The 13,464-nt window shown below is 36.5% G+C and overlaps 2 protein-coding genes across 3 annotated transcripts; one reads left to right on the top strand and one right to left on the bottom strand.

The window, feature by feature from the left end:
• Nucleotides 1-205: 205 nt before the first annotated feature.
• Nucleotides 206-4,102, top strand: LOC145557426 (uncharacterized). Its single transcript, XM_081618607.1, has 3 exons — nt 206-1,332; nt 2,189-2,859; nt 3,061-4,102. Exons 1-3 carry the CDS (start codon nt 206-208, stop codon nt 4,077-4,079), a joined length of 2,817 nt encoding a protein of 938 aa, XP_081474733.1. The 3' UTR covers nt 4,080-4,102.
• Nucleotides 4,103-4,106: 4 nt separating this feature from the next.
• LOC145558372 (putative F-box/LRR-repeat protein At4g13960) lies at nt 4,107-9,780 on the bottom strand. Of its 2 annotated transcripts, none has more exons than XM_081619595.1 (5): nt 9,519-9,780; nt 6,614-6,784; nt 5,563-6,402; nt 5,281-5,433; nt 4,107-5,046 (listed from the first exon to the last, which is right to left on the bottom strand). In XM_081619595.1, exons 2-5 carry the CDS (start codon nt 6,683-6,685, stop codon nt 4,642-4,644), a joined length of 1,470 nt encoding a protein of 489 aa, XP_081475721.1. In that variant the 5' UTR covers nt 6,686-6,784; nt 9,519-9,780; the 3' UTR covers nt 4,107-4,641. The 2 variants fall into 2 exon arrangements, with proteins under 2 accessions (XP_081475721.1, XP_081475722.1); XM_081619596.1 differs by having other exon boundaries at nt 6,614-6,754.
• Between the last annotated feature and the right edge of the window lie 3,684 nt (nt 9,781-13,464).

The raw sequence follows: 13,464 nt of genomic DNA, 5'->3' as shown, positions 1-13,464 counted from the left end.
GCTCTCTTTTGACCTTTTTCACCCTCTTTTTTTTTTCATTATTATGAGTTGCTATTCTATGAATCTTGTGTACTCTAATTCTTTATTTATTTATAGAATAGCAATGAAAACATGGTTTGATAGACCTTGAATGTGATCAATGTTAATTTTTGTTTTTGTTTTTGGCTAGCAGGTGTATAGTAGTTCTTTGAACAAACCTGATAAAATGGGTATTTACAACAATTACAAGAACGCGAGTACAAATGCCAAAAGTGGCGATTATCTGGAAGGAGTGTTAAATGATTATGTAGGAGGAAAGGGGAAGCTAAAAGGGCATAAGAGTAGCTCCACAAGGCTGGTAACAACACTCACTTGTGTACAATTCGCGTTTGCAATATATGCTACGTTTCTTCTGTATTACATGAGCCCTTCAGTTGATCTAAGGACTAAACCGGACTTCACGTGGGCTACACAATTTGCAAAGCAATGGAAGGACTATATTATTCAACCCAACATTGTGAGCCACTACCAAGAAGTATCTAATTTGGTTGCAACGGATATGCAAGCAATGCAAACAATTGTTCCAGCTGAGGTCTGTGAGCACGAAAAGATCGATTTTATGCAGAAGAAGTCCAATGATGTTCAAATGATCAAGTTGAAGACTGAGCTTTATAATGAGGTGTTGCAGTTTCAAAGCAAGAATTTTGGCATTGAGACTCTTAGGCAACTAATGGCAATGCCATCAAAGTGGGATTTGAAGGGGTCTAATAAACCAAAAGTTACAGTTATTTTAAACCATTTCAAAAGAAAAACTCTTTGTGCTCAGCTAGATTCTTTGCTGCACCAAACTCTCCCTTTTCATCATGTTTGGGTTCTTGCCTTTGGAAGTCCGAATGAGCTGTCACTACGAAGAATCGTGCAGAGTTACAATGATAGCAGGATTAGTTTTGTGGGTTCAAATTATGATTTTAAGTACTATGGAAGGTTTCAGATGGCTCTGCAGACAGAAGCAGACCTTGTATATATCGTTGATGATGACATGATACCGGGAAAGAAGATGCTTCAGATACTGTCCCATGTTGCAGGTACAGAGAAGTACAAGAATTCTGTTCTAGGTAGCATAGGGAGGATTTTACCTTTCAGACAGAAGGATTTCACCTTTCCTAGCTACAGAAAGTTTCGTTCGAAGGAGGCAGGACTCTATCTACCTGATCCTGCTTATGATATCCTTGTTGAAAAGGTGGTGCAGGTGGATTTTCTCTCGAGCTCGTGGTTTTTATCTGCAGAGCTTGTCAAGACTCTTTTCATTGAGAATCCCATGACCTTTATGACTGGTGAAGATCTGCACCTAAGGTAAGCCAATGTTTAATTTAAATGCAATTTGCTTTGCTTAGCATTATTTTTTACTTTTTTAGTGAATAGGATATCCTCCTGAAGTCCTGATTCATCTCTCATGCTTAGTATATTTTTACTGCAATTAAGGAATTTGCAATATTAATATTTAAGAAACCTACTTTGCTTTCTACATGGGATCTTTTCCTGATCTATTTTTGTGCTTAATATGTTTTTGATGCAACTTAGTTTATTGGTTTATTGATTTAATATGAGATGCTTCTAGTTTTATTGTACTTGATATTGAATTATGTTTATACGGAGTACTATGTAATTTTTATTGCAGTCGATGAACACTAATGTATGCTGGAGCATTTAAGCTATGTTTCAATGCATAGCCTACAAATCTTGCACTAGATTAAAGTTGTAATTCATAACCTACAGTGAGAAGCTGCCTTCATTACTTGTTTCACCTTTTTTTCTTGCGTATTTTGTTGTTAACATTCGATACAATTTTACTTTATGTATCACCTTAAACGTAGTTTTCCCTGAAACACTTTATTTCTGCATCTATTCATCCAATACGCCTTTCATTCATGCAGCCTTCTAATTGATCTGCCCATTTTTAGTCCATGTCTTGATCTACCAATTGTGTTGTTTTGATATTGTGAACCATACTACTTATCCTTTAATATACTTATACACCTTTCATTTTGAATATTCACTATTACATAATCCACATGTAACATAGTATTTCACACTGATGTAATGAGAAAAAAAAAAAAATTACATTCTTTTCGTGCTGTCAACTTTCTCTGTTTCCTTCTCTACTTAGTTGTGTCAAATGGTCTAATGTCATTGTGTTGATGGCATGCAGCTATCAACTTCAAAAATACCGAAATGCTGGCTCATTTGTGCTTCCAGTTGATCCGAAAGACAAGGAAACATGGGGAGATAGTGAACATCGGCTTGCTTATGTGTCTGAAACTACTGTTATATTCAAAGATGTTGTTCAAGTAAGAGATGATCAGTGGTGGAGGGCCCTTTCGAGTGGTTATGTGACTCAATGGGCAGCAATGCATCCTCAAAAGATTGATGCACTGTTTTATGCTCACTCCATCAATGAAGTGAAGGCCCTTGCTCCTCTTCTTGAGAAATTTAGGTCCACTTTTGGTAAGAAGGCCTACATTGTGGCATCAGGGGGCCAGTACTGTCCTTGTGAAGATGCTGCAACCGCTTTGAACTGGCCAAAATCGGTTTGTAAAGAGAGAAGGTTTAAAATATTTGATCTCGGAGTTGGGGCACTTTCAGGTGTATCTAACTCTGAAGTGCCTATAGTGCAAAGTGTGTATGCCAGCATGAAAGGGCTCATTAAAATTCACAACCCGAGTGTGGTTATTGCTGTTAATGATATTGATTCTGATGTGAGAAAGGCATTGACAATGGCAACCGAGACCAATAAAAATGGCTCTACGTTTGTTCTTCTACCTAGAGTATCCGTGCCTAAGGTCCTTTGGATGGCAGATTTAAGATCTACTGCTTTACCAAGTAAGTACTCTCCTTTCTCTTTTTTCAAGTCCTACCTCTTGTATAATGTAAATCAGGCTAAAGTGATAGAAATGTGTCGCGTTTAAGGCTAGCTTAGACTTGTGTAGAGCTTTTCATTTCAATTGTGTCTTAAAACATTTAGCACTTGTCAAAGTTCTGAATTAATGAAACATCTTCTGACCAAACATACACTTTATACAGATTGGAACAAGATGAGAATCTCCATCAACATTATCACCCAAAACCGTGTGCGTTCTCTCATGAGGCTTCTCAAGTCTCTCACTAATGCATTTTACTTGGGCGACGACATTCCAATTTCCTTCAATGTAGATAGCAGAGTAGACGAGGCAACAATAAAGCTATTGAGCACATTCGAGTGGCCTCATGGAACAAAGACTTTAAAGAGGAGAATCATTCAAGGAGGACTAATTCGCGCTGTTAGTGAGAGTTGGTATCCGTCTTCAGATGATGACTTCGGTCTATTGCTTGAAGATGATATTGAAGTATCTCCTTACTACTATCTATGGATCAAGTATGCTCTCTTAGCCTACCACTATGACCCTCAAATATCATTCCCCGAGCTCTCTTCAATCTCTCTTTACACTCCTCGAATTGTTGAAGTTGTGAAAGAAAGACCTAAATGGAATGCAACAGAATTCTTCCAACGCATTCATCCAAACACCCCTTACCTACACCAGCTCCCCTGCAGTTGGGGTGCTGTTTTCTTCCCTAAGCACTGGAGAGAATTTTACGTGTACATGAACATGCGCTTTACTGAGGATCCTAAGAAAAACCCGGTCCAAATTCCCAAGTCTAGAACCAATGGATGGCAAGCCTCATGGAAGAAGTTCCTCATTGACATGATGTATTTACGAGGCTATGTGAGTCTGTATCCAAACTTTCCGAACCAAGCTAGCTTTTCAACCAATCATATGGAACCCGGAGCTCACATTAGTGCTAAAGACAATGTTGTCAAGCATGATAAGACTGACTTTGAGGTGCCCCTTTTGGCAGATGATTTTCGAAACTATTTGCCTAATGGTAAGTTGCCTTCAGCTTCAAAATTGCCCTCGCTTAACCTCTTCAACCAGGCCGTGTCTCTTAAGGGCTTGAAGTCAGCTGGCGCGAAGCTGAGAATGGATGTGCTCAACTGCACTGCACTGGAAGTTGTGACTGTGCATCATGTTACCGGACTGCCTAACCAGTGTGCCAAGTTCTGAAAACTGAATTTGGCTGCTCAATTTACATTCTTTTTTTTTTTTTTTTTTTTTTTGGTTTCTTTTGTAGGATGTATCAAAGGCTATGTCCAACCTTAGCTTAAAGGTGGGATCAACACTTGATTTTGACTGCTAGCAGGTAAACCATGTAAACACTATTGAAAAGATTATTCACAAAGACCATTTCAAAATTTGTTTCATTGCTTTGTACATTTGTAATCAAAGCCAAAGTGGCTTCCTTTACTACATTAAAACAAAGAGATATATATTATTGAACTTTGTCATCTCCATTTGTAATTATTTTAGTTACCTTCTACCGCAAATGAGGAAAAGTGTTTATGTAACAAACATATGTTGAATTTTCATACAATGCATAAAAAGCAGGACCAAAATCTTGTTTGTAATAGGCCACATTGAAATATGTACATATCATTTTATTTATAATTAAAATCAATATCTTTCATATCGAACTTGAAATACAGACAAAACCTTGCACCACTGCACCGCACGGGTTGAAACCCTAGTAATTAATAACACACTAAAAGTTTACAAGAACACAAAGGTTTTACATCAAATCCACAACATTATAAGTGTTGGTGATAACATAGTTCACTTTGGGTGGAATAAAACTTTGAAGCTTTGTTGCACGGCTTCTAGATTCATGAGCCGCATCCTCTGTAATAACCCCGACTAAGGGCTTTAAAGGGTGACATATGAAGCTATGGAGTTGGACGGCCATATCAAATATGGTTAGTATCAAATTCAAATCATCGTCACCTCCAACACACCCAACAAGTTGGAACACCCTCAGACATGGTAAAGCTTTGTATTCTATCTTGTCCTCTTCCAAACTATGATCATAAATATAACTGTTGCGATTATTGCCCTCTCGCGGGTTCATCAATGATAAGGGCTCCAATCCCTGCAACACTCGAGCCTCCTCTGGCATACATGCACTAATCCAACAAACCTGCAACATGATGAACATCAAACCCATTAAGAAAAAATTAGGTATTTTAACCATTAATCCATTATAATAACAAATTTCATGTCCAAGCACAGATCTAGCAACGGAAACTAGGCTATGGAAAGAGTTTGGTAAAAGAATTATTGGTTTTGGAATTATAAATGAAATGGAACAATGCACAGTAGCAGTAAAGTAAAGCACTTAAAATTCTAAAATTAGAAGGTTAAACTAATTTACCTGCAGCTTGAATTCACACAACACCGGGCATGCCCCTAATAATCTTATGATACTAGGAAGGTCAACTATCGAATCAAGCCAATAAGTCAGCACCAAAAATTTCAAGTTGCTGAAGCATGGAAGACTTTTAGCAGGAATATTACAAATGACACCCTGTGTCATGAATATAGTCAAGGGTTAGGAGCTTGAATTCACATAATTACCAACCCAAAAAGAAAAGAACAAAAAAAAAAAAACAAATAATTTTCTGAAAAAATAAAACTGTAGCATCCTTGCACTAACCGGTAGTAAATACATCATGAAGCTAACAGAAAATTTGGATAGTTGCATGGCAAAACAAGCAATTTGCTGACATATTGGAGTTGTGGCACGACAACATTCTCCATCAAAAGCTGCTTCAGCAAGTGATAATGGCAAACTTTTGAACTCAATAATCGGCTTGCCAACATAATCCAAATAACTAAGATTCACAGCATCAATTTCAAGTTTATTCAATGAATCACAATAGCGTATTGACAATTGTTTCAATTTGAAAGACGCAACCTTCAAGCTCACAAGTGTGTCAGAGCCGTCTACAACAAGCTGTTCTAAATGGTGGCATTCTGTCAAAAAAAATTCAAGCAACTCTCCACTAACATCAACACCAATCAAACGCAAGCAAGTAAGAAAACTGATGCCGCTTTCAAACAATGAAGGCTTCAGAGTGTAAGTATCACATGGACAGTCATACAATGGCAAATCCAGTTTCTCCAGCTCCAGGTTCTTCACTTTCTTTGCCAAAGCAAGTTTAACCCATCTGTCAATATGATGCACCGGCCTTTCATAAAAGCCAAATTGGACCCTAAACTTATTGATAGACTGGCCTCTATGCAGCCTTATTACCTGATTAACCCAATTAATATATTTAACTGCTTCAATCCGCTTTGGAACATCATTATACTTACATTCTGGGAATATCTCTAAACAGTCAAAGTCAAAATCAGTCCAGTTGGTCCAAATGTACCTCCATCTTTTTGACAGGATACTAGTTTTGGCTGCCTCTTTCATCTCTAGTCGAAAAAGTATGGTCAGCATGATATCTTCTGGCAACTCACTGATTCGATCCACGCCTTCCAAATTGTCCTAAAATACAGTATAAGAAATGTGTTATTCAACTATGGCCTGACAGATATCAGAAATGACTAAATCACCAAGTTAACAAAGATTCATCTATCTGGCTACCAAACAAGTATAGCATTTAACGCATAACAAATTTGCATTCAATCTGCATGCTAATCGACAAACCCTCAATTTATATACATGGATGTCTGTAATGACTATAAACAAAACTTACCATGTCTTCCAAAGGTAAGATTTTCTTCATGTTGGCATTGCAAGTCATGTTCGAAGGATCTAAACAAGCCATTCTTGAGAGCACCTACGAAATAAGCAAGCCCGTCCCTGACACAGGGCAGGAGGGGCGACCACACTGGGCCTATGAAGAACGAACAAATATGTTTACAACCTATAATCAATCAATTCATTAATTAAATGTAGAGGGATAGATTTCCATGAAACAAATATAACTAAAACATGCATTCATTCACACATGAACTATCTAACAATTAAACAGCGCTGTTACTTATCTTGCATTTGACTCCAATGGACAATGCAAAGTGACAATACTTATACAGTTATACTAAGTAATAAACTTCCAAGGGCTAAGGTAGACCTTCCAGGATCTTTTTTTTTTTTTTTTGATAACTTACATTTCCTAGAAAGTAATTTTCCTTTGTTTGATTGTTAGAGATAATTTTTCCAAAGGTGAAAAATAGCTTTCTAAGGGTTGAAAACAATTCATTTCTCGAGGGAGGAATGCTACATTTTCCTTTATACTCTTTGCTTCTCTTCTTCTTTCCTCCCATCCATTTTCTTCATTCCCATTTCCATTTCCTTCTTTCTTCGTAACTTTTCTTGCAAGGGAACAAACAAAAGAAAACCAATTCTCTCCTTGAACATAGTAAACCATGGTAGATGATTTTCCATGAATGATATTCTCTTTCAAACAAACGGAGCTTGCATGTAGATTCAAGTACAAACTTCGTTGTTCCCTTACAGAATTATCTCACGCTAAACAATGTAAGCATAACTATCCAAGTAGAATAATCCAAACTAAAATGGGCGTGGATACCTAGACTGACATGTATTTCAAGTTAAGAGAGATTACAATGCATCATGCTATCCACTATGTTAAAGCTATCCTTCATTCATTAAACATAAACAAAAATGTCTCTGTTTGTAAAAAAAACCAGGCGACCTAGAAACCATGAGATAGGCAAAACTCCTACTTCATTAGATCCCATAAAATAGGCAAAACTTTGTTAGATCCTATGAGATAGGTGACGCTTCTATGTTGTTAGATCCTATGAAAACTTCTACTTTGTAGGTCCTATGAAACTTCTACTTTGTAGGTCCTATGAAAACTTCTACTTTGTAGGTCCTATGAGTTAGACAAAACTTCAACTTACTGAATTTTTTATTTATTTTTACTTTCACAAACAAGTTCGTCTCACTACGTGTAAACTTAATATGACACCTTGACAATATAATCAGTAATTCAACATTCATTCATCTATACATTACTAAGTATTAACAATGAGAACAAAAACAAAGGAAAGCTACAACATAACTCCTAATTGAAGCATATCTTTACAAACCAAGAAAACTATTTTCAGTGTTTAAGCTCATCAAAGTATGAAAATCCGAAAGACCGTGACAAAGTGAGGAAATTAGCCTTCACTATGCTCTGGTACCATCTCTTCATATTTAAGAGGTAAATGCCATAACTTCTCTTAGAAATATTTGAGGAGGGGTTTGGAACATGAGTATAGGCACAATTTTGCATATGTAAAAAAGGGCATGACAAAAGGGAATATAATATAGCCATTAGTTCTACAAGTAATTCTGTCTCAAAAAATTAATTAGTCAATTAATTCTAAAAAAACAATCAAGCCGCAAGCATATGACAATAGGAAAACCAAAGCCACTCTCTTGTTCTTGCTTAATACAGTTTTCTATTGAAGAATTTAGGTATGAAACTCATCCTTAAATTACAAGTAACTTTTTCACCAGATTGCAACACTTACGAATTTAGGAAGATCCTACAATCATCAACAAACAATAAAGCTCAAACCTTTCCTTATAATACAAGCAACATTCCAGTACGTAAATCAGAAATTATCATAGTAAGCGAATAACAACCCCCCTAATTACATAAAACCTAAAAATGATTCCAGTCACCTCAAAATTGTCACTTCACTAATCTAAACAAAGATACAAGTATACAACTTAATCGCAGAATTCGGCACAATCAATTAACTTAAAATTCTAAGCTAGTAATGTTGTTATTAAAATGCAACAATTAGGAACTTAGGAAGATCACCAATCATCAAAAACAACAACGTTTGCATCTTGCCTAGTAATTCTTGCAACAATTTATTTAATAAATTTGAATATCATCTTAAGTGAATAGAACCCTAGTCATCCACCAATACACATAAAAATACGAAAAAAATATATATAAATTTCAGTCCCCTCAAATTTGTACTTTACTATTCTAAACAAAAAGATACAGCTTAAACACAGAATTTGGCACAATCCATTAAGCATTAACTAAAAATAAATTCTAAGCCATTAGTTCTACAAATAATTCTGTTTGAGAAAATTAATTAGTCAATTAACAATTAAACAAAAATCAAGCCGCAACTCGCAAGCAGATGACAATAGAATATAAATAACCAAATCCACTTTATTGTTCTTGCTTGATACAGTTTGCTGTTGAAGAAATTAGGTATAAAACTCATTCCCAAATTACAAGTAACTTTTTTTTTTCACTAGATTGCAACAATTATGAACTTGCGAGCGAAGATCATACAATAAAGTTTGAATCTTTTTCGTGAAATTCGAGCAACATTTAAGTTTATAAATTTGAAAATAACCTCCTAAAAGAACCGTAATTATGTATGAATCCTAACAACAAATCCAGTCACCTAGAATTTTAATTAATGCGCAGAAAATAATAAACTAAGTATTAGAAATTCGAATTGTCATTACACCAACAAATCAACGCCCAAATTATTATAAAAAAAAAAAAAAAAAAAAAAAAAAAAAAAAAAAAAAAAAAAAAAAAAAACAGGATGATATATGAATCAAACCAAAAGGGTGTAAATTGAAGGTTAGATGAAAAGGAAAGAAATTACCTTTATTGGAGGTAGAAAAATCCTCGGAAAATATGAATATAAACCAAGATAATTGTATGAATACAATATAATGATGATGATTTGATACAATAATTAAATTTACAACAGTGATTGTGTTGATTGGTTGTTTTGTTCAGTGGGTGTAAATTAGAGGGCGGATGATTTGGTGTTGAGAGAGGAATACTCCATAGTCGATAATGGTGGTGGAAGCCTGGAAGGGGAGATAGGGTTGAATGTATTTGGGTGGGGGTGGGGATTGGGGCCTTGGGGGGTGCGTAGAAAATTAAAAGAGAGAAAGAAAGGGTTGAATGTTATTATTCTACAAATTCAATTGAATCTCTTGGCTTTCTCATTAACAACTCAAGAATATATATAGGTACACAAGATATTCCTAACCCTAACATAATTAGGAATAAGATAGAATATTAACATAAATAGGAAATCTAAAGATATGATACAATATTTCCTAATATTATCTTAACATCCCCCCTCAAGGTGGAGCATGTAGATCTCGAATGCTCATCTTGCCAAGTAAGAATTCAAATTGCGCCTTTCCTAACGCTTTTGTAAAAATATCCGCCAACTGAACATTCGTGGAGACATACGATGGCGTAATCACACCCTCTTTAATGGCATCCCTAATAAAATGACAATCTACCTCAATGTGTTTTGTCCTTTCATGAAACACCGGATTATTAGCAATATGGAGAGTCGATTGACTATCACAATACATGTTCATACCTTGTTTATGTTCTACACCCAAAGACCGAAGTATTTGTTTCAAATGCTTGAACTCACATTGCAAACCTGTCATTGCCCTATACTCGGCCTCTGTGGAACTTGTAGAGACTGTTGGTTGCTTCTTAGTCTTCTAGGACACAAGAGACAACCCAAGCAAAACGAACCACCCAGTCAACGACCTACGTGTCAAAGGACAACTCGCCCAATCTGAATCACACCATCCTTCCAATTGTAATGCACTATCTGATCTCAAAAGAATACCTTGACCCGGACATTTCTTCAAGTATCTAACTACTCTCAATGCCGCCTCCCAATGTTCTTCTTTTGGACATTGCATAAATTGTGACAAAATATGGACAGAATAAGCCAAATCCGGCCTTGTGACCACCAGGTATATCAGACGACCAATCAATCGCCTATAACGTTCACCATCTGCGAACTCCTTCCCTTCTGCTAAAGCAAGTTTATGGTTTTGCACCATTGGAAAGTCTGCTAGCTTTGCTCCTAGTAACCCTGTCTCAGAAATAATATCTAAAGCATACTTACGTTGACACACATAGAAACCATGTTTGCTACGTGCCACTTCTAGCCCCAAAAAATATTTCACAGCGTCCAAATCTTTCATTTTAAAACATTTACACAAGTATGCTTTAAAACTCTCCAAAGCAAATGTATTATTTCCTGCAATTATCATATCATCTACATAAACCAAGACACTCAACTGCACTCCACCTTTTGAAAGAGTGAATAAAGAATAGTCGGAATACGACTGTTTAAATCCATATTTCTTCAAAGCTGTAGACAATTTTTCAAACCAACACCTAGGAGCTTGCTTCAATCCGTATAATGACTTCTTCATCTTGCAGACTTTATCTAAATTGCCTTTTTGAAATCCCGGTGGTACTTTCATATAAATATCCTCCTCTAAATCACCGTGCAAGAAAGCATTATGTACATCCATTTGTTGTACATCCCAATTTTTAATTGCTGCTACTGCTAAGAAAGTACGTACCGTAGACATTTTAGCCACTGACGCAAATGTTTCATTGTAATCAATCCCTTCTTCCTGATGATTACCAAACACCACAAGTCTTGCTTTTAATCTTAACAAATTACCGTCTTCATCTCTCTTTTCAGTGTAAACCCACTTGCTTCCAAGTGCTTTCTTTCCCGGCGGAAGATTCTCCAAGGTCCAAGTGCCTTGATCTTCGAGAGCCTTTATTTCATCAGCCATAGCTTCTCTCCAACCTTCATGTTTCATTGCTTCCTTGAAAGATCTCGGTATGCGTGCCTTTGTTACTGCAGCAATATAATTTCTATGTTTTTCGGAAAACCGATCATAATTAACAAAATATGTTATAGGATAGGGAGTACCTGAGGAGGATGAGGCTGCGGATGAAGATGTGACTTTATTTTTCCGAATGGTGTGTGTAACGCAATCCCGCAACTTTGTCGAGGGAAATTTCACTCTTTTCCCCCGTCCTAGTTCTTCTTCACCCGTATTTTCGCTCTCCATATCGTCCCCCCTATTTTCAACACTCGGTGTGGACTGAACACCTTGTGACCGCTGCTCGGGGCTGTTGTTATGTTGCTCGGGGCTGCTGTGATGTTGCAGCACAGAATAGGGCTCCATAGCCCTGCTGCAAGGCCTCCCAGCAAGCTGGGCAGACCACTCCGTGGCCTGGCTGCGGCTGGGACTGCATCCCCGCGGCCTAGCTGCGGAGTTTTCTATTTGGAGTTGTTGCGTGGCCTGCTGAGCAGAGGACACCACGGCCTGGTCGTGGCCAAGCTCCTGCTCCCGCGGCCTGGTCGTGGAACTTTTTGTCATGGCCAATGGATCCCCAGCTCGCACTTCCTCTTCATATATACCCACTAACTCTCCACCTTGCCACGCCTCAAACTCATTATCATCCCCAAAAAAATCCGCCATGGGCACACCTTCCGTACTACCTCCACTATCATGCACATCCTTAAACGGAAACACTTGTTCATGAAACCTCACATCACGAGACACAAAGTACTCCCTCGTCTCCAAATCAAATAATTGCCACCCTTTTTTTCCAAACGGATATCCAAGAAACACACATTTTCTACTTCGAGCCTCAAATTTATCTCCCTTACTTCGTTGATTATGCGCATAACACAAACAACCAAACACCTTAATAGCATCATAAGACGGAATTTTGCCAAACAACATTTCATATGGAGTTTTATTATGAAGAACCGAACTTGGAGTTCAATTAATCAAATAGCAAGCAGTCAAAGCACATTCTCCCCAATATTTAATAGGCAACTGATAAATCACATTTATATAGGATTTATAGGCACGTTTATGCTAAGTTTATAGTTGCTTTTTAGGTCTTTTAGTCGCTTTTTAGGTCGTAAATACATAAGTTGTTTGTTTTGTACACTATTACGCTCCGTTTGTGTTTTTCTTAATGTTTCAGGTGATTTTATAGTCATTTGGACGCTTTCGTAGTGTTTGGAGTTGATTCGGATGATATTTGGATGGAAGCCGATGAATTGAGTTTATTAATTGGAGATCTGATAAGTGACTTTTATGTCACTTTTAGGGTGTTTATTGAGTCGTATTCCGGCTTACTTTCCAATAATTTCACCCTTTTTATCCTTTATTTCTATTATTTTATTATTCTTGTCTTTTATTCTTTATTTTGAGTATTTTTGTAATTTTCTATAGTTTTTAGTTTATTTTCGTGTTTTATTTTATTTTTCTTTCTTTTAATGTTTGTAGTTTAAGTCGTTAGTTTATATTTTTAATAATTTCTCTTTTTATCTCGTTTTCTTATTTATTTTAGTTTCATATTTTATTTTATTTTATTTTATTTCATTTAATTTTATTATTTCTTTAGTTTTAGCATCTTATTTTATTTTATTTTATTTATCTTATTTTATTTTACTTTATTTTACTTTATTTTATTTATTTTATTTATTTTATTTTATTTTCCAATTCACCCTCGTGTTGTTTTTGGTTGTAGGCGTTCCGGGTTTCAAAGTCATGTTCGAGTTCGGAGGTCCAACGTTCGAGGTTCAATATACGTGTCTCAAGTTTTGAGTCATAAATGGAGTTTCGAACTCAAGTCAAACACTATTCACAATGCCCCTAACCGACCTAGCTGCTGTCAGCCTTATCCTTCACCACAACATAACCTATCCTCCACCACACACTCGATCTCCTCGTCCTCCC

This window comes from Chenopodium album, chromosome 9, assembly GCF_948465745.1.
Source record: "Chenopodium album chromosome 9, dcCheAlbu1.1, whole genome shotgun sequence".
In the NCBI taxonomy this organism is placed as follows: Eukaryota; Viridiplantae; Streptophyta; class Magnoliopsida; order Caryophyllales; family Amaranthaceae; genus Chenopodium; species Chenopodium album.
Note: the sequence above shows the minus strand (reverse complement) of the source record. Positions and strands in the feature narration are given on the sequence as shown.